This window comes from Theobroma cacao, chromosome 9 (genome assembly GCF_000208745.1).
Source record: "Theobroma cacao cultivar B97-61/B2 chromosome 9, Criollo_cocoa_genome_V2, whole genome shotgun sequence".
NCBI lineage: Eukaryota > Viridiplantae > Streptophyta > Magnoliopsida > Malvales > Malvaceae > Theobroma > Theobroma cacao.
Window position 1 is genome coordinate 11474494 of NC_030858.1, and position 22128 is coordinate 11496621.

Genomic DNA, 22128 nt, shown 5'->3' on the forward strand with positions numbered 1-22128 from the left:
AAAGAAAAAGAATTAGTAGATTCTGATAACTATGTAGAAGATGGCCTGAATGTCTATTTGAATGGAAAAGAGTTTATTGTGACTGTTGGAGATTTAGGGAACCTGCTAAAATTAGAGGGTGAAGTAGGTGAATTTGAACTTCCAAAAAAATATGATCCATCCTCACTATGGGAGATCATCACTGAAAAGAAAGAAAAATACTCCTCTAAAAGTAATTCAAGTCTAATAATCAATCCATAGATTAGGATACTGCATTACTTCATTGCAGCAAATATTCAAGGGAGGAGTGGAAGTCTTAGCTACATTAGCCTCCAAGATCTTTGGCTGATGGAACATACTTTTAATGGAGTGTCTTAAATCTGGGGAAATTTATGATTGAGAAAATGAGAAGTGCCTGCAGACTTGATAAGGTAAATCTGCCATATGGGAATGTGATTACATCCCTTGTGCAGAAGAAAGGAATATGGGCTAAAAGGTATGACATGGACCTAGTGAAAACCAAAGACCAAGCCATTTATTATGGCAGCTTAATTAAGATGGGGTATGTGCTCGATGGAGAGAAGTTTATCAAAACCTCCAAAATTGGCCCAAGAAAATATCACAGTCTGCCTTCTCAACTTGAAGAAGCCCTTTTCAGATTTTCGAATGAGATGATTTTTAATTTGCTTATAAGGATTGATGGTAAGCTAACTGACCAAGGAGTGAAGCTACAGAAAATGGAAGATAAAATCACTGAGTTGGAAAACAAGCTGAAAGAGAAAGAAAACATGACGTCTGAACTTGTGGCTACAGACAGTTCTGCCACATCCAATACTGCACCTGCACAGCAAAGTGCTGAAGGTTCAATAGAGCCAGCAGAGAAGTCTGCAAGTTCTGGCAGTCAAGCAAAAGGCTCTACCTACAAGTCTACTAATCCTGTTTTGCAAATTGAGGACTCCCCACAAGGAGTTGATCAGCTAGCCAAATCACACTCCCTTAAACCTCAAAGCAAAAATGACTCAAAATAAGGAACTGAAGTAGCTGGTGCAGAAACTGAGAAACAATAGGCCTTTTCTCTAAATTTAGAGAAAGTTTCCATTATGGACATTTTTTATCAAATGGTCAGAGAGGAACAAGCTGAAAAAGACACTGTCAAGACAGCAACTCAGAAGGATGGTGCAAATGTAAGAAAAGGAAAGAAACTTGCTTCAACTCCCAAACTAAATGCAAAAACAGGGAAACTAGAAGCTACCACAACACCACCAATTGAGGCAAAACAACCAACCAAAGGAAGAAAGACTATGGAAACCAAGACAACTTTTCTCAAAAGAAGAAAGTCTTTCAGATTGGCAGAGAAGTCCAAACTAGTTTTAACCTCTTCTCCTCACAATCCAGTTCATGTTTCAAACAAATCTTCTCCAAACTCCTCTCCTAGAAAGTCATCTCCTCTCCGAGAACCCTCTCTGTTTCCTCTTAACCCTTTCTATGGAACTGAATCCTCACCCTTTGCCTCATCCAATGACTAGAATCCCCCTCCTTTGATGCTGACAAAAAGGGAGAGAAGTATGGTACCAAGGGAGCAGGAACTAAGAACCAAAGAATAATGTTTAAAAATAAAAAAAGTTAGGATAGAGGAATCAAGTGTGAGACTTTGACCTTTATAGACTCATAGATAGAAGTAGATGTGATATCCCTGATCAGGGATAATTTCATCATTTCTTTAGTAAGCCCCTAAAAGTAAGATTTTAAACAATATTATGGCCTAAGTAGGCCTAAGGCATAAATGGATGATTAAATAAGGGTAAAATAATGAAGGAAATAAAAATGATGATGATTTCCACTATAGGTGCAAAATGGTCATTTTTCACCTTGGGTCAAAATTTTTAGGTTTTCATGAACCCGAGCATTTCTAGACCATTATGGACCTTGTCCTAGTGTCAAAGGAGTAAAAGATTGCATAAAGGATTGGAAGAGAACAAGTTGACTTGTGAGGGCATTTTGATAATTTAAGTGGAGTGGATAAGCTTGGGTTATAAATATCTCTTTCTTCTAGCAGCTTCTTCTGCCATTTTCTAACAGCTTATTCTTCTTCTTCCTTCTTCTCTTTCACGTTGCTTCCAACCTCCATGGAAGCTTGATATGAACCTCCATAACGTCCCTCAAAATAGCTCCACTTTTCATGCTTTTGGTGCACCCTTCCATAAACCCTTGTGCTCTTCCACTTTCTCATTTTAAAACCCTTAGAAAATCCTACTTCCATACTTTCTCTCACTAGCTAGGTGTTTAGAGAAAGAAAGAGAGAACTCCCATAATAGCTTGGAAAATTTTTTTGAAAGAATTTCAAAGTTGCAAAGCTATCAAGGTGAGTAGTAAATTGAAGTTGAGTTTTAAGTGTTGAGAATGGCTAGTAATCAGATTTGTGAGAGTTTATTTGTTGGGATTGTTATTCATTTAAGTGTGAATAGATTATTGCAAACAATAGCCATTTAATGGTAGTTGGAAACTAGTTAAGAATGACTAGTAGAACCCAATTTAGAAAATAGCTTTGGAATAGTATTAATGTCAAGTTGGGTTAATGGTGATGTTGTTGTGCATGATAGGTTCCAACGAAGCCCCACCGTCCCATTTGGACCATTAGGGAAGTTAGAGTCGACTAAAGGTTCAACGAAATACCAGTGAGTGGACTTGCATTTCAAACTTGTTTTGGGAATGTGAATGTATTTGCACAAAATATTCGAATGATTTTATCCAACTTTTCTTTGAAAATGTGTGCTAGAGAACAAGCCTTGATTAAATGTTTTTGATATTGTGCAATGTGAGATGTGTATAAGGATGAATCCATATGCTTTATATTATGTTGGTATGTATGTATATATCTTATGAATATGTGCTGTGTATTGATGAATGATGTTGGGTGATGATGTTGAGTGTGCGAGTAGGGAGTGCACACATGATGACGATGTATGTATATGTAAATGTGTGTGTTATAGAAAGCTCATGAATATGGTTTATGGATGTAATGCATGTGAAATTTGAGATGATGAATCTTGAGAATTTCCCATTTTCTTGCAAATTGATTTTGATTGCAACACCAAATGGATTTTTAGTGCAAAGGAGGTCCTTTTTACACTTAGGTGCCCTGCTTCTGCTTGCAGCGAGAAACATTCTGTTTTGGTAGCCAATAACTCGCCGCAGCAAGAAACTCTCAAGTTTGGGTACAGTGCTTTCACTTTGATAAAGATTTTGACCACATTATCGTCTGAACTGGATAAAGTGGTAAACATAAAAGTTGTATCCCTGTCTCTTGTCTTTCTAATGGTTCAAAAATCAAGTCAATTGGTCTCCTGTAGCGGGAGATATGATAGAAAAATCGAAACACATGCAAACTAACACTGTTTTCTCGCTGTAGCTAGAAATTTTCTATTTTGGTCGCCCGAATCTCGCTGCAGCGAGAAACTTGCTGCCATGCTTACTACCTTACTTGATTTTGACATACTTTTCACCCATTTAACTTCATGGATTGATTATGGGTTTTTGCAACACTATGAGGTTATTAATCAAAGTTTGAAATGAGGGGTTTTTGGTAAAAAATTAAATCAATTGCATTGTCTTTGAAACAAGTGCATCATGATTTCCAAATTCTTCCTATTGATTGCTTGTTCCCTTCTTATATTCACTCACTAGGTTTATACTCACCATTTTTAACTTCATGTTTTCAGCTTAAGAAGCAGCCAGTAACTAAGACAAGGTGTCCTCGTAGACTTGTATCCATCTTTTGGTAGGTATCAATGGCATTCAGTAACTGCACCTTCGCTATGGTTGCTCCTTTGGAAGTCTAGAGTCCTTTTTGTTGAACACACGTGCCCTGATGTAAATTGTTAAGACATGTATATGTCTTAAGCAATAAATGTTTATATTGTTTAATGTTGCCAATATGTAATGGCAAGGATTATATCATTTTGAATCATATAAATGTGAATATATGGTTTCGATAGAAAAGTTTTGACATACTCGTTAGTAAGAACTTCGAAATACAGTGGTAAGAATGAATGATGAAATCGATGAATGGAGTCACATAGATAGGCTTGCTTGGGCTTAGTGGGCTATGTCCATTAGGCCCATGCGCTAATCATGGCTCGAGAATTGGGTCGTGACACCAAGAACCTAGGAAAGGAAAGAAAGTAGAACCAAGGGTGCATGAAATTAGAGAAATAGGATATAGGAAGCAAAACTAGTCTAGGGGCATTTTCGAAATACTTTTTAATCAACTATTATTTGTGCCTTGGTGGCACCTAAACACTCAGCTCTAATTTTGTTATTGATATGGATGTATGTGAAATATGAATGCTGATATGTTTATGATATTTAATTGTTGTAAACTAAAGTATGCTGATATTTTGATATGTTGACTGTCATAAACAAAATCTGCTGCTAATATGCTGATATGGATTTACATGATGATAAATGATGTTTATATAATGTCTGATGAGAATAAGTTATAGATGAAGTATATAACATATCAATTGAAATGTGAATGATGTAGACACAACTTGAAATCAATTGATTGTTGACAGTTACTGGAACAATAGATAAAAATTTGTCAAAACTTGCAGCTGAAAATCTCTGGATGCAAATCACTCTATATTGCTGCACATATATATTCTCTAAATATACAATATCATTTTCTATATGATGAGAATAAAACTGGTTAAAACAAAATAAGCAAAATATGCACACACTAAAAGAGAGCTTATACTTAAGGGGAGCAATGAGTGTTTTGTCATCATCAAAAAGGGAGAGATTGTTGGCCCCATTAGTTTTCGATGATAATAAAACATTCCCATTTATTTGTGTCTAATTCCTTTATTTAAGTGTGCAAGAAATTAATATATGAAATTAATTTCTTAACTCTTCAAAGGGTATTTTTGGAAGAAAAAGAGAAATAAAATCAACAATATGTAACTGAAAAACAAGGAGGAAGCTTGTTGGTTAAACAAGGAAGAACATTGGTTGACCAAATTTTCAAATTGGAGAAATGGCGGGCTGAAGAGTTTGAGAAACAGAACCAACTTAGTCAACCAAGTCAATCGACTAAGTGCCCTCTGCCAAAATCTGCAAACCAGAAATAGAATCAACTTAGTCAACCAAGTTAGTCGACTAAGAGCTTTCTGTCTGCAATTTGAACCAAAACACTACAAGACAGATTAACAACTAGAACTCATCCTCAATTGTTTCCAACGGCTATAAACTGTCAAACTGCCATCAGAGTTGCATCTCCAAGTACAAAAGGGTCTTCTAACAATAAGAAACTAGTTTTGTTGAAGCCTTGAATGAGATTTGAGCTTTAGAAAGAAAAAAAAATCAGAAAAGCTTCACTGCACTTGTCTGCACTTTAACACCTACTTTGTGCATTTGTATTTAACACTCAATCCTGTACTAATCAGATCATCAAGTGATCATAGGTACTTTCTTTTACCACCTTTCTTGTATACTTAGAGTAAGGGAGTCACTCTAAAGGGTTGTTCAAGCTTGGGAAAGCTGGAATGTTATAGGTTGTGGTTAAGCCTTGGAAAACCACTTTGGGTTTTAGTTGAGCCCGTCAAAAACTAGTGTAAAGGTTTTGGCTGAGCCTACAAAAAGTCATTGTAAAAGCTTGGTGAAAGCTTGTGAATTTCATCGGATTCTTAGTGAATCATTGAAAAAATCTTTGGTTGGATAATCAAGGTAGTAGATGTAGGTCTTGGACCGAACCACTCTAAATTGTTGTGCACTTTATACTCTGTTTTTACTTTCTTAAGTTCTGGAAATTAGTTTCACATCTTGTCAAGAGCCAAATTGTGCTATTCACCCCCCCTTTAGCACATATTAACAAGATCAATATGCATAATCCTTCAAAGGCTTGGTCTCTTCCTCTTGTTGATCAAACATTGTTTTACTTGAAGCATAAATTTTTTTATTTTTCTTCTGAAGTCTATGAAAAGTTTTTTCGATTTCTGGATCAAAAGGAACAATTTCTAAATTTCGGGCTCTTCGCATATAACGACCAAAAGTACCTGAAAATTAAAGAAAAAAAAAAGTCTAGATTAAAATTAAGAATGCTTGGTATTACTATTAACAAAAAAGAATTAAAAATCAATTTCACAACAATGGCGCCAAAAACTTATTGTTGAATTTTCTACTCATGCAAGTGTACGTATCGCAAAGTTAGTATAGATATGAGTAGAGTGTCGATCTCACAGAAAATTAAATTAATCCTTACAGTTAATTACTAAAATTAACACACCTTAACTTTATCTAAACAATTAAAATTAAAAGGAAAATTTAAATTAATAAACTAATAACGAAAACTAAAACTTAATCTAAAATCTATTAGCAAATTTACTTTATTAAATGTGAATGACTACCAAACCTAAGATTATGATATCCCTCAATACTTTATCTGATTATTGTCTCTCTCTTTTAACTCAGTTTGATAGATTAAGTTGCTAACCTAGAGTCCTAAATTATTTACAAGTCTTTGTCAAGTTTCTTATAAAAATATCTCTCTCAATTAATTTACTATATGTCTATGCAAATTAAATTGAAGAAAAATTCATTAAGTTTGTGCTCTAATTTTGGCTACGTACGGCTTATAGGTGTATGTCTACCCTATATGCAAATCAAACCACCTAATCACTAAATGCATTCGATCATATGTTATTCTATTCAAAGTCTACCTAAATCTCCTTCATCAAGTTTTAACTTAGATTTCTAATTCAATCTAATCGGTGATCAGGCAATTAGAAGCATTACGAATATAATAAAATAAACAATTTAAATCTATCAAACATAAGTAAAAGAGAGATAAATAATTTAGACTATATATTGAGTTCAATCATCATCTTAGATTAGAAATTTAGTTCTGTTGGTCCCAAATAATATGTGCTAGAGGGGGTGAATAGCACAATTTGGCTCTTTTAAAAAATGTCTCTAAGTGTAGACAAATGCAAGATAAATGAAAGAAAGAAAATAAAACAAAAACAGAGAAAACAAGACAGCAAAATTTAAAGTGGTTCGGTCCAAGACCTACATCCACTACCTTGATTATCCAACCAAGGATTTTCCAACTAATCCACTAAGAACCGGTGAAATTCACAAGCTTTCACCAAGCTTTACAATGGCTTTTACCAAGCTTAGCCAAAACCTTTTACACTAGTTTTTCCCGGGCTCAACTATAACCCAACACCTAACTTTTCAAGGTTAAGTTAGAACCTTAACACATTCAAGCAAACCTAGCTTGAAACAACCACTTAGAGTGACTCCCTCACTCTAAGAATATAAGAAAAGAAGTAAAAGAAAGTATCTATGATCACAAGTTGATCTAAATGGTACAAGGTTGAGTGCAAAGTACAAATACAAAGGATGGGCATTTTAGTGCAGTAAGATGTAAAAGAGATTTTTTGGTTTTTCAACTCTTTTTGACTCAAATCCCTTCCAAAACTTCCAAAAAACTTGTTTCTAACTGTTGAAAGACCCTTTTATACTTGGAGAAACATCTCTGATGAGAATTTGATAGTTTTCTAGCCATTGAAGACAGTTGGGAATCGGTTCTAATCATTACTTTGTCTTTTAGTGCAGATTTCAAACTTGCAAGCAGAATGCTCTTAGTCGACTAAGTCGATTCTATTTTCTGCTCCCTGTATTTGGTAGTTTTGGCAGTGTGTACTTAGTCGACTAACCCTTATCTTGGTCGACTAAGTTGGTTCTGTTTCTCAATATTCTTCAGCCCACCATTTCTCCAATTTAAATTTTAGTCAACCAACATTCTTCATTGTTTAACTAAAGACTTTCCTCTTAGTTGATCAATCATTTTTCTTCATTTTCATGATTCCTGATATATACATTTGAAAGGTTGATTTATTATTTCCATATGACTTTTTGTCCTCCACACTTAGATAGAAATGTTAAACACAAATGAAATGGGAATGTTTTATTATCATCAAAAACTAATGGAGCCAACAAGTTCCCCATCAAGTCACACATCATCATTAAATAAAATATAAACATTAAAATTAAAACCAAGAAAATAAGAGAATAAAAGAAATATAGAAAAACTCAAGAATTGTGTTCTTGATCTCCAAATCTCCTTGAATTCTGCAAATTCTTCTTAGCTTCAATGACTTTATGGCTTGACTCTCCAATGTCAATCTTGTGTTTTCTTCTTTTCTTCCCTTTTAAGTTCTCCGAAAGGTTGTTTTTATAGGCTTTGAAGTTAAACCAAGTTGGGTGAAGAAAGAAGTCAATTTCAGCTAGGATTTCCTTATCAAACTATGGAAGTTGCAGCTTTGCCAAATTAATTAACAGAAATCGCAATTGCTCTAGGACTACTGCAGTGTGTCAAATTTGACAAGATTTTTTACCATTCTACAGGCCAAACTGGATGAAGTGTTAAACATAAAAGTTGTATATCTTTTTCTTATCTTTCCAATGGATCAAGAATCGCTTCATTTGAAGCTTTGTAGAAACCTTTATGGTCAAAATACCAAAATATATGCATTGGAAGTCTGCACCTCAAAATTGCTCTCATTCTTCCATTAAAATTCTTTTTTCAAACACCTACAAAAGCACAAATTAATCAATAACAACCTATCTTAACCACATTAACACTAAATTAAACATAAAATTAACCAAGATTAGATTGACTCACCTAAAATAACTAATTTAAAATAATTAAATAAAACCTACACTTTTCTATGCATTACTACAAAAACCTAGCCAAATTATTATCAAAATTAAGCTCAAATAACTCTATATCATAGAGTTATCACCATGCAAGAGGAACTTGATCAGTTTAAAAGAAACCATGTGTGGACATTAGTTTCTAGGTCTTTAAACCACATTATTGTCGACACAAAATGGGTGTTTAGGAATAAGGTAGATGAGCAAGGAAATATAGTTAGAAATAAAGCTAGGTTGGTAGCACAAGGATACAACCAAGAGGAAGGAATTGACTATGATGAAACCTTTGTAGCGGTTGCTAGGATAGAAGCCATAAGATTGTTACTTGCTTTTGCATACTTTATGAATTTTAAATTATTCCAAATGGATGTAAAAAGTACATTTTTAAATGGTTTCATTCAAGGGGAAGTATATGGTGAACAACCTCTTGGATTTGAAAACTTTGAAAAACCAGATCATGTTTTCAAACTACATAAAGCCTTGTATGGATTGAAACAAGCTCCTAGATCTTAGTATGAGAGGCTTTCAGAAGTTTTGGTTAAGAAAGGTTATGTTAGAGGCAATATTGATACAACATTGTTTGTTAAAAGATGCTTAAATGATTTAATTGTTGTTCAAATCTATGTGCATGATATTGTTTTTGGTGCAACTAATGAGGCTTTATGCAAGAAATTTGCTGAAGAAATAAAGGGTGAATTTGAGATGAGCATGATAGGAGAGTTGAAATTCTTTCTGGGGCTTCAAATCAAACAAAGTGAGAAAGGAATCTTCATCAACCAAGAAAGATATATTCAAGACATGCTCAAAAAATTTGATATGCTGAAGCTGAAATCAATTTGCACAGCAATGAGTCCATCCATCAGACTTGATGTAAATGAAAAAGAAAAGGATGTTGATCAAAAACTCTATAGAGGTATGATCGGATCACTACTCTATTTAACAACTAGCAGGCTTGATATCCAATTCAGTGTATGTCTGTGTGCTCGTTTTCAATCTCAACCCAAGGAATCACACCTGACTACTATTAAAAGAATTTTTAGATACCTCATTGACACACAAACTTTAGGCATATGGTATCCTAGGGAATCATCCTTTAGTCTAGTTGGATATTCAGATGCAAATTTTGCTGGCAGCAAAATAAATAAAAAGAGCACTAGCAGAACCTGCTAGTTTCTAGGTAGTATGCTTGTGTCATGGTCAAGCAAAAAGTAGAATTCAGTTGCTCTCTCTACAACTGAAGTTGAATATGTATCTCTAGGTAACTGTTGTACTCAAATCTTATGGATTAAACAATAACCAAAAGACTATGGAATATCAATGCATAACGTACCAATATATTATGACAATACAAGTGCAATCAACATTTCAAAAAAACCTGTACAGCATTCTAGGACTAAGCATATTGAGATTAGACATCACTTTGTTAGAGATCATGTAGTGAAAGATTACATTAAAATTGAGTTTGTAAATACTTTGCATCAATTAGCAGACATCTTCACCAAACGCTTAAATGAGGATAGATTTTGTGAGATTATAAGAAATTTAGGGATGATTAATATGCAGGAGTTGTAGAAAAGTTTTTAGTTTTTACACATAAAACAGGAATAGTATACTGGGTGAAGAAAATGGGCAGATAATACCGCCAAGCTGAAAAATAAAATGAGAGGAGCCTATCGAGGAGACAAAATAAATTTGCCTTATGGAAATGTCATTACTTCCCTGGTTCAGAAAAAGGGAATATGGAGCTCAAGGTATCAAATGGATTTAGTAAAAAGCAAGGACCAAGCTATTTACCTTGGGAGTCTGCTTAAAATGGGGTATAAGCTTGATAGAGAGAATATGTTAAAACCCCCAAGGCCACTTCTGGAAAAGAGTCTTCTCTGCCTGCTCAACCAGAAATAGCTCCCTCACAGTTCTTTAATGAAATACTTTTCAACCTACTTATGAGGATTGATGGAAAACTGATTGACCAAGTAGTAAGAATGCAAAAAATTGAAAAGAAATTGGCAGAACTGGAAAAGGTATTGAAGGAAAAAAAGAAAAATGCCTTATGAACCTGCAGCTGTTGATACCTCTACAACTCCAAGTCTTGCAAAAGGATAAGGTGCTGAAGGTTCTGCTTTCCAGGCCAAGGTCATGAACCTAAAGTAGATCAATCAAGGAAAACCCCTTCACCTGAACCACAAAAGGAATCTGAATCAAAATAAGGAACTGAGGTGCTTGGCTCACTGGATTAAAATCCTCCGTCTCTTCCAAAACCTTAGAAAGAGCAGCCTTCTCCTCTTCATTCTGAGGAAGTATCAATCATGGACATTTTCCATCAGATGGTCAGGGAAGAGCAGGTAGAAAAGGAAGCAGTTAAAGCACAAGCATAGAAGTCTGCATCCACTGAACTAGCTTCCACAACAGAAGAGCAATAGGGTAAAGGAAAAGAAAAAGCTGCTGCAACTCCACAAGCCAAATCAAAACCACTTGGCAAAGGAAAGAAAACAATGGCCACCAAGACCAAATTCCTCAAAAAAAGAAAATCCTCCAGAATAGCTGAAAAAGCTAGACCATCAGTCATTTCTTCTCCTCAGGATCCTCTTAAAATTTCTGATAAATCATCCCCTGAACCCTCACCATAGAAATCACCTCTAAAACCACCTCCTAAACCCCTTAATGTACGATATTTTACTGATGAATCCTCTCCCTCATCCTCTTCAGAAGATGCATAATTATCCTTAAGATTTGATGATGACAAAAAAAGGGAGAATTAAGGTACTATTAGGGTACAGAGTCTAAAGAAGAACTAGGGGTAATTAAGGGTAATTTAGGAATATTGACTACTATTTTTATTTTCTTGTTGTTTTTGCCTTAACAGTTGAACAATTAAATTTGACTTTACTAATAGATGTTTTTGAATGTTGATAAACATTGCTGGTTATGTTTTTGGATGTTGACAAGTTGATGGCTGAATATTTAAATCTGTTATTAAAGTTTCTGCCATTGAGTTTTTGCTTCTGCTTTGGTGCTGATATTGGGCTGTCATGCTGATGATTGATCTCTAATATGATAATGTGAATGGAAAATGGCTGAGGATGTATATGAATGCTAATTATATTATATCTATTGAATAATTAATGGCATAAATAAAATCTGATAACAATACACTATTGATTGACACTTTCGAAATATTGATGAAAATCTGTCAATAGTTACCTACTGTCTGCATAAATATATTCTGAATGTAGAATGTCATTGTCTGTATGACATGAATAAAAATTTGCTAAAATAAATAAGTAAAATAAGCACACACTAAGGGGGAGCACTCACTTAGGGGGAGAAATCCTCATTTTCTGTGCAGAACTAAAAAAATTAAATGGACACTCTGCTATTAATCAATGAATGTTTTGTCATCATCAAAAAGAGGGAGATTATTGGCTCCATTAGTTTTTTATGATAATAAAACATTCTCATTCATTTGTGTCTAATATTTCTACTTGAGTGTGCAGAACAAGAATTGTATGCCAATGATAAATAAATAATTCCATAGGACATATCAAAAAGGTGTATGAATCAGAAGCCATAACTAATTAACAAAACAGAAGCTCCTTAGTTGGATAAGGAAGGGTTAGTTAGTTAAGATTCAAATCAGAAATTGGCAGGCTCAAGAGTATTGACGAACAGAAAAGACTTAGTCGACCAAGAAATGGGTTAGTCGACTAAGAGTCTACTGCCAGAAATCTGGACTTCAAGACAGAACCAACTTAATCGACCAAGAAGTAAGTTAGTCGACTAAGTGCTCACTGTCAGAAACTGGAAACAGAAAACAGAGACAACTTAGTCGACTAAGACATATGTTAGTCGACTAAGAGCATTCTGCCAGAAAATTTGAATTATGCACTAGAAGACAATTTAACGACCAGAACTGCAACAAAATTGTTTTCAATGGTCAAAAACTACCTAACACCTATCAGAGCCGATTTTTCAAGTAATTAAGAGGCTTTCAACGGCTAGAAATGCAATTAAGGCTTCCAAATCCAACAAAAGCTCAAAAACCAGCAAATACTCTCTACTCATTTACTGCACTCAACTCCTATCTTTGTAATTGTGATCTGCACTTCACTTTATACCACTTAGATCAACCTTGTGATTATAGGTACACTTTTATCACTTCTCTCCTTGTATTCTTAGAGTGAGCAAGTCACTCTAAGGGATTGATTCAAGCTAGAATTGCTTGATTGAGTATATGTTCTAACTTAGCCTTGAAAAGTTAAGTGTTGGGTTTTAGTTGATCTCAGTAAAAACTATTGTGAAAGGTTTTGGCTGAGCCTAGTAAAAGTCATGATAAAAACTTGGTGAAAGCTTGTGAATTTCACCATTCATAGCGGATTTGTTTGAAAAATCCTTGATTGAACAATCAAGGTAGTGGATGTAGGTCTAAGACTGAACCACTCTAAATTCGGGTGTGTTGTCTATTCTGTTTTTATTTCATTTTCTTTCCTTCTTTTATCTTGCATTTGTTCCCACTTAGAGCCAATTTTAGAAAGAGCCAAATTGTGCTATTCATCCCCCTCTAGTACATTTACTTGGGACCAACAGAATGAAGCATCTAGCTCTTAACTGCCACTTTGTATGCTAACATGTTCAAAATAGACAACTTAAGGTCTTTTACATTCCAACAAATGATCATTTTGCAGATGGACTCACCAAGCCTCTAGTTAAGCAAAGGTTTTTCCACTTACGGTCCAAGATTGGTGTCACCAATGGCTCCACCATGTTGCGGGGGCATATAAAGGACAACAAAAGGAAAGACAAGAAGTAACAGCACAACATTAACTCACCAGATTTTCTAGCATCAATGCAAATCACAAAATTAATGACTTTAAGCATGAAATCTGCCAAAATCTGTCAAACATGAATTTGCCTTCATGAAATCTGCCTCACCATAATTCTCTGCAACCGTTATATAGAAATTGATAATCACAAATTTGTATAAATAGATATGTATAACATTGTAAAGATTCAAGCTTCATAATACAAATACCTTTCCTTCTAGGTTGTTAGTGAAAAAGGGATTTTCAGCTTGGGAGGGGTGTATTTACCCAACTTATTTTCTAGACTTTCCCTCTTTTATGAAAATAGTGATGAAATCAGAATTTCAAATCTGAGAGAATAAAAATAAAAAATTTAATATTTAAAAAGATGAAATTATAAATTTTTTAAAAAATGAAGAATAAATTTATAAATATTTAAAACAAAGCCAAGAAAAAGTTATAAACTTTTGAAACTTTGTAGGGGCGGGTCCCTGCTAGCTCCCCCTCCCTCCACCTCTGAATGGGAAGGTCACCAATATCTTTATGTTGGGAAAGCAATCTTCCCATCAAAGTACCATACCAAAAGTGGTATGATCATTACATCCAATTAAATTCTCTGCAAAGTGCTTAACTTCCTGATACCGAACGGGACCTTAGGTCATTTGTACCTTGCAATGGTGGATTGGTTTTGGTTGACGGACCATTTGGGTTGTGAGAGATGAGAGGCCAGAGAGAGAAGGGAGAGAAAAAGAAACAAAGCGAAGAAGAAAGAAAAGAAGAAATAAGTTNAGAGAAAATAGTTAATTAGTAGATTAGGTAAAAAAAATGTTTTGATGCTTTTTTATTTTTTTTAATTTGTTGTATTTATTCAACTCTTTCGTTTTTTTTGTTTTATTAAAAAAAATTTAAAATTAAATTATTGTTGTTAGAAATAGAGTAAATGAAAGATTTCGGTAATTGGTAAGTTAGTTGAAAAAAGCTTTGATTATTTTTCGGAGATAATAAATCATAAAAAATAAAATCAGTAATTGATTAAAGAAAAATTTCGTTAGTAATAGAATAATGAACAAATTAAAAAGAATATATCAACAATAATATCACTAATATGAGTAAGGAAAAAAATAAAAATATGTAATTAATGTTAGTTACTTATATATAACTGTTGTGAATGATTTTAAATCCTAATTTATTTTATGTTATATTACAAATATAATATGCATATATATATATAAGTATTTATTTTAATTTATAAAATAAAATATGAATATTTTTTAAAATAAATGAAAAGTTTATCAATTACACTTACAAGTACGTTTATGATAGAAAATTTGTAGTTTAATGAATTTTTTTTTGTTATATTTTTTTGTGAGTTTGTAGTTGCTTGTTGCTTGCATCAATTTTGTTTTGTTCTATTGAATAGGATAGAAAGAATAAGGCGTCTAGCATGACTAGGGATTCTTTGAAGAGAGATTTCCTCTTGTTTGCCTTTTCATAACTGCCTGATGTAACTGCTATATTTATATATTTGCGTTCTTCTCTTCCCACAGATGCGGATCTACGTTAGGAGAAAAGGGGACTATGTTTCTAAATTTAGACCAAATTGAGCATCATAAAGTTATTTTATATTGCCCCCAATATTAATTTGTTAACATTTTATTAATTTCTTTTATGATACTACTTTCATACATAATAATAATATTAATAGCCATTTTGCCTTGGCTCCCCAACCTAATCGATTCTGACTTCTCCCATCTCTGTTGTCTACCGGTCTCTTTATCACCGCCACCCTTCATTCAGTACTGGACTTTTCCTTCATGTGCTCTTTATAAAGCAAAGGAATACTCAACTTTTCCTTTTCACTTTCTGTATAACTATGTACGTGCTCCTCTTTAATACACAGGCCTCCTTTTAATTGCTTTATTTATTTTGTGGTGGTCGGAGACACAGTTTATTTTCTCTCATTAAATTGGGGTGGTAAAATTTTTAAAGGACAAAAATTAAAAAAAAAAATTCAAGAGTACTATTATCTTGTTATAGTTAGTAATTAGGTTTGATGTTATTATTTAATGTTATCGTTTTCATGTGTTAAAAAAGTGTGTGATTACAATTAAATTATACGTTAATTAGATAATCGACAAAATGATAAATATATAGTGATTGGTTTAAACTTTAAAAGTGGTGGGGGAAAAGCATATGTTTTACTATCTTTTCATTTGATTGTTGTTTTGGTTAATTATTTAGTTTTCGGAAGTAAAAATAAAAAAGTAATGACTATATTTTAAACAAAAAGAAAAAAGAAATGACAATTACATATGTTAGCTCAATAAGTTAATATTAATTTATCATTTATATAAATGAATCAGATAGTAAATATGTAAATTAATTTGCGAAATAGACTATTTATTTATTACAAAACTAAAATGCAGTTACATCAGTTAGTTGTAGGATTGATAGACTGTAAGCTATTTATAGCCGCAAAGGGCCGTATTTTCCTGCGAATCTGTACACGTCCACACGTTGATTAGTGAATGACACTTGCCAACTCCTACATATAAGAAAAAAGGACAAATGCTTTTAAAACAAATAAATAAGATCAGCATCTACTACTACTACTACTTTTCCTCCTCAATCCCCTCAAAAAATTTTCCCCACCTCATGTTCTTTTTCATGATCGAATTCAGGTCCCCAACCTCACCATCTTAATGCTTGCTACCTAACTCAGTCCCTTTTGATCCATAAGTATTCCTTTTCATGTTCACAAGCTTGGACAACAAAAAGCCTATACATTTTGCAGATTAAAGGAAAAAGAAAACAATGGAAAACTACAAGAATGCTTCCAAACACATAGCGGTACTGGCTTTCCCCTTCGGCACCCATGCAGCCCCTCTTCTCAGCATTATCCGTCAGCTATCGGCAGCTGTCCCGGGGACCATGTTTTCCTTCCTTAGCACGGAACAAGCGAACAGCTCAACGTTTCCGAAAGATGGGAAACTTGACAATGTTAGGCCCTTTAACGTCTGGGATGGATTGCCGGAGGGCTATAGCTTTAAGGGCAATCCTCATGAGCCCGTGGAATATTTCATAAAGGCGTTACCGGGGAACTTTAGGAGGGCGATAGATGCACTTGTGGCTGAAACAGGGAAGCGTATTGATTGTCTGATAACAGATGCATTTTATTGGTTTGGGGGTGATATTGCAGATGAATTGAATGTCCCTTGGGTGGCGCTTTGGACGGCTGGCCCTCGGGCACTCTTGGTTCACGTCCAGACCGATGTTATTCGCCAGCATGTAGGGATCAACGGTAAGGATATTTAATTTCTCTTTTAGTGTATGCTTAAGAGTATGGTTAAAGTGATTTATTTAAACTGAATCAAGCTATACCTACCATTCTTAATTTGTTCACTTTTACATTTTTGCACCTCTCCAATTTAAGTTGTTCAAATTCATGTGGTTAACAAAAAATTACTTCCTCTTCTCTAGGATCACAAGGACTGTTTTATAGGCTACTTGACAATTAGCTAGCTTTTCTTTCGGATCTCTTTGACTTTATTTTCCCACTTTACCCATGAAAGAGAAGTAGTAAATAAGCACCGACTAATTTGTCCTACATTTATTGTCCCATATAATTATGCTCTAAGAGACACAATGATATAGCTTGTTATAAATAAAATATTAAGGACAGTTATTTTATGTGTCTACCAAATATAGTGTCGAAGATTAAATGTAGTATCTTCTTCATTAGCATTTTTATAGAAATTTGTTTCATACAACCTCAAATGCCAGTTAATTTCAACGAGTGCATAAATTTTGCACAATTAGTCTATGACTTTTTTTAAATGTTTTATTTTTATCTGTAACTTACAACATTTTGATTTCTTTTTACTTGTAATTTCTTAAATTTGTTTTAATTCTCTCCATTTTTTAAAACGTTACTAAAATATGAATGGAATTTGTCAAATATCTGATTATCAAAGCACCACATGTCAAATTTCATCCACGTTCTAATGCTCTATTTTTTGGATGGACGGTTTTAAATAAATTCAAAATTTTACAAATATAAAAATCGAGTTTTTTTTTTTTTGGATTGCGAGTGAAAATAAAACATTACTAAAATTATGAGTTAATGATACAATTTATTCTGATTTCGATAGCCTCTAGGTGGAGTTAATGTAGAATTGAAAAGTAAATTAAGTTTCGTGGAATATGCCTTTGGGATGCGGCGTGCTTTTAGTTTATTGGTGGAGGGGCCTAATAAAATAGTGGTTTGTGTGTCACAAGTTCAACTACAAATAGTTGAACCATCACTTGCTGTAAAAGTTTTTAAGCTATTACGAAGTGATTCAATTTTTATAATCACATTTAATATGCTTTGGCAAGTTAGATTGATGGTTAAATACTTATGCACATTAACCCTTATCTAGAAGAAATATACAAGCTAAAATCAATTTAAATAGTTTTAAACACAAGAATCGGTGGATGAGAAATTTGAGTAAAGAATTAATGGGAATGGTGATTTACCAAAGCTTATTCTTGAGATTTTTTTCCTTTGATATCCATGTAGTCCTCTACGTATTTTCCCTGAGATTTGAAGAATTTTATCGTAAGATAAAATCTAGTTTTCCTTTTAACTTAATTTTATCATGATGTACTTTATTTTCAATGTACGTTGTTATCATCGCAGCTCCTGAAGACAAAGCACTTGATTTTCTTCAAGATTTTTCTGCTTTACGTGCTGCTGACTTACCCGATGGAATAATCTCCGGAAGCTTCGATGCTCCAATTCCAGCATTGTTGCACAAAATGGGACTGGCGCTGTCACGCGCTACTGCAATTACCGCAAATTCATACGAAGACTTGGACAATACAGTCGTGAACATGCTCAAATCAAGTTTCAAAAAGTTTCTCAACGTTGGTCCCTTCAATCTGGTATCAGTTCCCCCGATGGATGACACACATGGCTGCTTGGATTGGTTGAACAAGCATGAGCCAGCATCAGTTGTATACATCAGCTTTGGAAGCGTCATAAGCCCACCACCCCACGAGCTAGCAGTGTTATCTGAAGCCTTGGAGGAAAGTGATTTGCCATACCTTTGGTCTTTCAGGGGAAATCCTGAGCAGCAATTGCCACGAGGATTCCTGGAAAGAACGAGCTCGAAAGGGAAGATAGTTCCATGGGCTCCCCAGCTGAAACTTCTACAACATCCGTCAGTTGGGGTTTTTGTAACTCACGGAGGATGGAATTCAGTATTGGAAAGTATCATTGGAGGTGTGCCTATGATTTTCAGACCATTTTTTGGAGATCAAAGACTGAATACTCGGACTGTTGAAGCTGTATGGGGATTTGGTTTGGGGTTAGAGGGTGGAACTTTCACAAAAGACGGAACTATTAAAGCACTCAAGTTCATATTGTCGACAGAAGAAGGGAAGAGAATGAGAGAGAAAATTGGAGTCCAGAAAGAGCTTGCTTTCAAGGCAGTTCAGCCGAATGGTAGCTCTATTGAAAATTTCAAAACACTGGTAAAAATTGTCACTACGACTTCTCGCGCCGAATGGCAGCACTCAATTAATTAAGTGCTAGAATAAGAATAATCTCTAGAGTCTGTCACTCGTCAAACATGAACATGATGCTGTTGGGTTCTATTTGTGATTATTTATTTCTTTGAGGTGGAGTTTGATATATATCTTATCAATTTTATTTTCTTTCTTATGTTCTCTTAATTTTTTCGTTTTATTATATATGTATAAAATGAAAACATACGTTTGGCTCTAAATACTATTTGTTAAGACGTGAGAAAATTTTGAAAAAATAGCAGACATGGGCAAGTAGCTTGAAGCATGAGATTTGCGGTTCAAGCAACTTGTCTTAATTCTAAATTTTTGAGAGAAAAAACTGACAGTGCCAAAATATTGAAAAAACAAAACGAATTTGAAATTTTTGCTTTTTGGTTCCGTTCTTTTTCTTTAATAAAAAAAAAGCCTTCTTTTTTTTTTTTACTTAAAAACATGATGATAATAAAAACAGAAAAAAAGATTTACACGTTTAGGTAGATCACATCATCTTGTCTCCTTCACGACGTTATGAATTGAGAAAAATTTATATATGAAATGAAAATTTATATATCACAATAACCATTTTACAAGTACAAGTATTACATTAAATCTTTTCTTAAGTACAAAGTTGAATAAGATTTATCCCTTTTACAGCTAGTAAAAAGTCATTCACATCAATAATAAAAAGATGGGTAATATACTCCCACACTTTTAAATTTTTAATCAAAATTTTAAACGGGTTCATTAGTTTTTTAAATTAACACTCCATCCTAAAAAATATCTTCTACTAGACACATAAGTCCACTTGTTAGTCCACCATTAGTGTTTCTATGAGTTTGATGATGTGACAATATTAAAATGATAATTTCACTCTTTATTAATTTTAAAAGTTACTACTATATAATTTTTATTAATTTAAAAAAATAGGAGAGCATCAGCCATCGGTGCTCCCTTTTTTTTCAAAAAAAATATAATAATAATTTTTTAAATTAATAAAAAAAAAAGGCATTTTAGTCCTTCCATAATTTTTGTTAATAGTGTTTATACTTTTTGGAGCGAAGTGTCTATTTCAAAAACTAATGGATTTGTTTGAAATTTCAATTAAAACTTAAAAGTGTGGGGGTATTTTACCCTAAAATGATAATACTTTCATTTTTTTATTTTTTACAAGATTTACAAAATATATTAGTATATTGAACATTAAATTTTTAATACTTAATAAATATGATATTGCTCAATGGTTTTTAATGTCAAAAAGTAAAACAAACTATAGAAATAAAATTGAATTGTAAAAGAGTAAGAGTATTAACATTTCCAAAATGTTAGAAGACATAATCTTGAAAATCTAAAAAAGAAAAATAGACCAAAAAAATGTTGAAGTAATAGTTTTATGGAATAATGGAATGCTCTCATCATCATCATCATTCATGTCAATTTAATTTGTTATACGGCTCACTTTGTTGAAAAAACAACCTTACATGAACATATAAATTTGTTATAGTTTGAGCAGAATTCAGTGGCTGCACGTTTACACTTACTATGAAGACAATGAAATCACACTAGACGAACCATGTAAAATTTCAATTTCTTACAAAGCAAATAAGCAAACATGGATATTTGTACCTTATTGCTCTCATGGTGTGCTTATAGGGGAGTAAATCGGTTTGGAACTCTTCACATGAACACGTCTTGGTGGACAAGTTTACGACTTTGTCCTTGCTCCCACTAATAACTTGGAACTTTACTCAATCAATTGCTTATGTAAAAAAGTGACATGCTTCATTGAACTGTGTGTTCAACAAATCGATAGCCCAAGGGCTAAAAGGCGTGGTCAAATTCAGGGCCTTTTTGTGTTGGTAATGGAACCAGCATTGGAACATGCCTCTAATGCACTCCATCAAGACTGTGATTGGCATTTTTCTTGCCTGCCTCAAACACAAGTTAATACATTCCATAATGTTGGATATCATGAGTTTGTAGCACCTTACCGGTGACCGTGAACGTGCCCATCTCTTAAGGTGTAATTTCACAAGGTGGTCGTAAACATCCTTACAAAGCTGTTTCAGCTGATTCATATGTCTGTTGAAATTGGTGACCCCGTAGCAGTTGGTTGCGAAGGTGAAAATCGTTGTAACATCTTCGTGTTTGAAATTGTCTTTTACGTTTTTTCCCAAATGGTAATCGCATAAACCATGGTGTGCGTCGTGGCACACTTTCTCAATTGTTTTCTTAATGCCAAGATGCTAATCAGAAATGAATATTGCATTTTCAGGACAACCAATCGCATGACGCAATTGGGTAAGAAATCATGACCACGACTCTTTGTCCTCAACGTGGCTAATGCCAAATGTAACCAAATATATTTACTTATTGGCATCTTTACAAACAACAACAAACAGAATATCCATAAATCTGCCTTTCAGATGTGTGGCATTATTAGCAACTACAAGCCACATTGCAGCCTTGAATCTTCGAATACATGCCCCATAAGCCTAAAAATAATATTTGAATTGTTATTCCTGATCGATAGCCACAACTATGACTGTATCGAGATTTTCACATTCCAACATATGAAAATATGAGGGTATGAGTTGGAATGACTCCTCTAGGGACTAAAAACAATACTATTCACATACTCCTTCGCTTGATAAGCCTTACCATACAAGCATTGCAATCCCCACTTGTGATTCATCTCTTCCATTATTTTCTTAAGTCTCAATGATGTTACATTATTTCCTTGCAACTTGAGGGACATAAAGTCACCAATTAACCTCATGCTCGTTGTTCAGTACCCACCTTGCAAACCATCAACAATACACGTGTATACCTTATGGAACATGCAAACTTGCCAATAATCTCCTTCAAGTAACTTTGTTGCACACACAGCGAACTTGCATGCCTTGTCTTTACAAGCAATCTCAAAATGAGCATGACATGACTTTTAAACTCTAATCTTGGAATGCTCTTTTAGTGCCAACATATTCAAAGCTCATTTCAATTCGGCCTTGGATGGAAACACTTTTTTGCAATATAAGTGGTCATCGCTTAATCTAGACTCCTCGATGGCAACGTTTTGAAAGGA

The 22128-nt window shown here is 33.9% G+C and overlaps 1 protein-coding gene across 1 annotated transcript; it reads left to right on the plus strand.

Annotated features, from left to right (window-relative positions):
• On the plus strand, positions 16112–19191 carry LOC18589209 (flavonoid 3-O-glucosyltransferase). The gene is made up of 2 exons (XM_018126602.1): positions 16112–16797; positions 18178–19191. The coding sequence occupies exons 1-2, from the start codon at positions 16311–16313 to the stop codon at positions 19065–19067; spliced, it is 1377 nt and encodes a 458-aa protein (XP_017982091.1). The 5' UTR covers positions 16112–16310; the 3' UTR covers positions 19068–19191.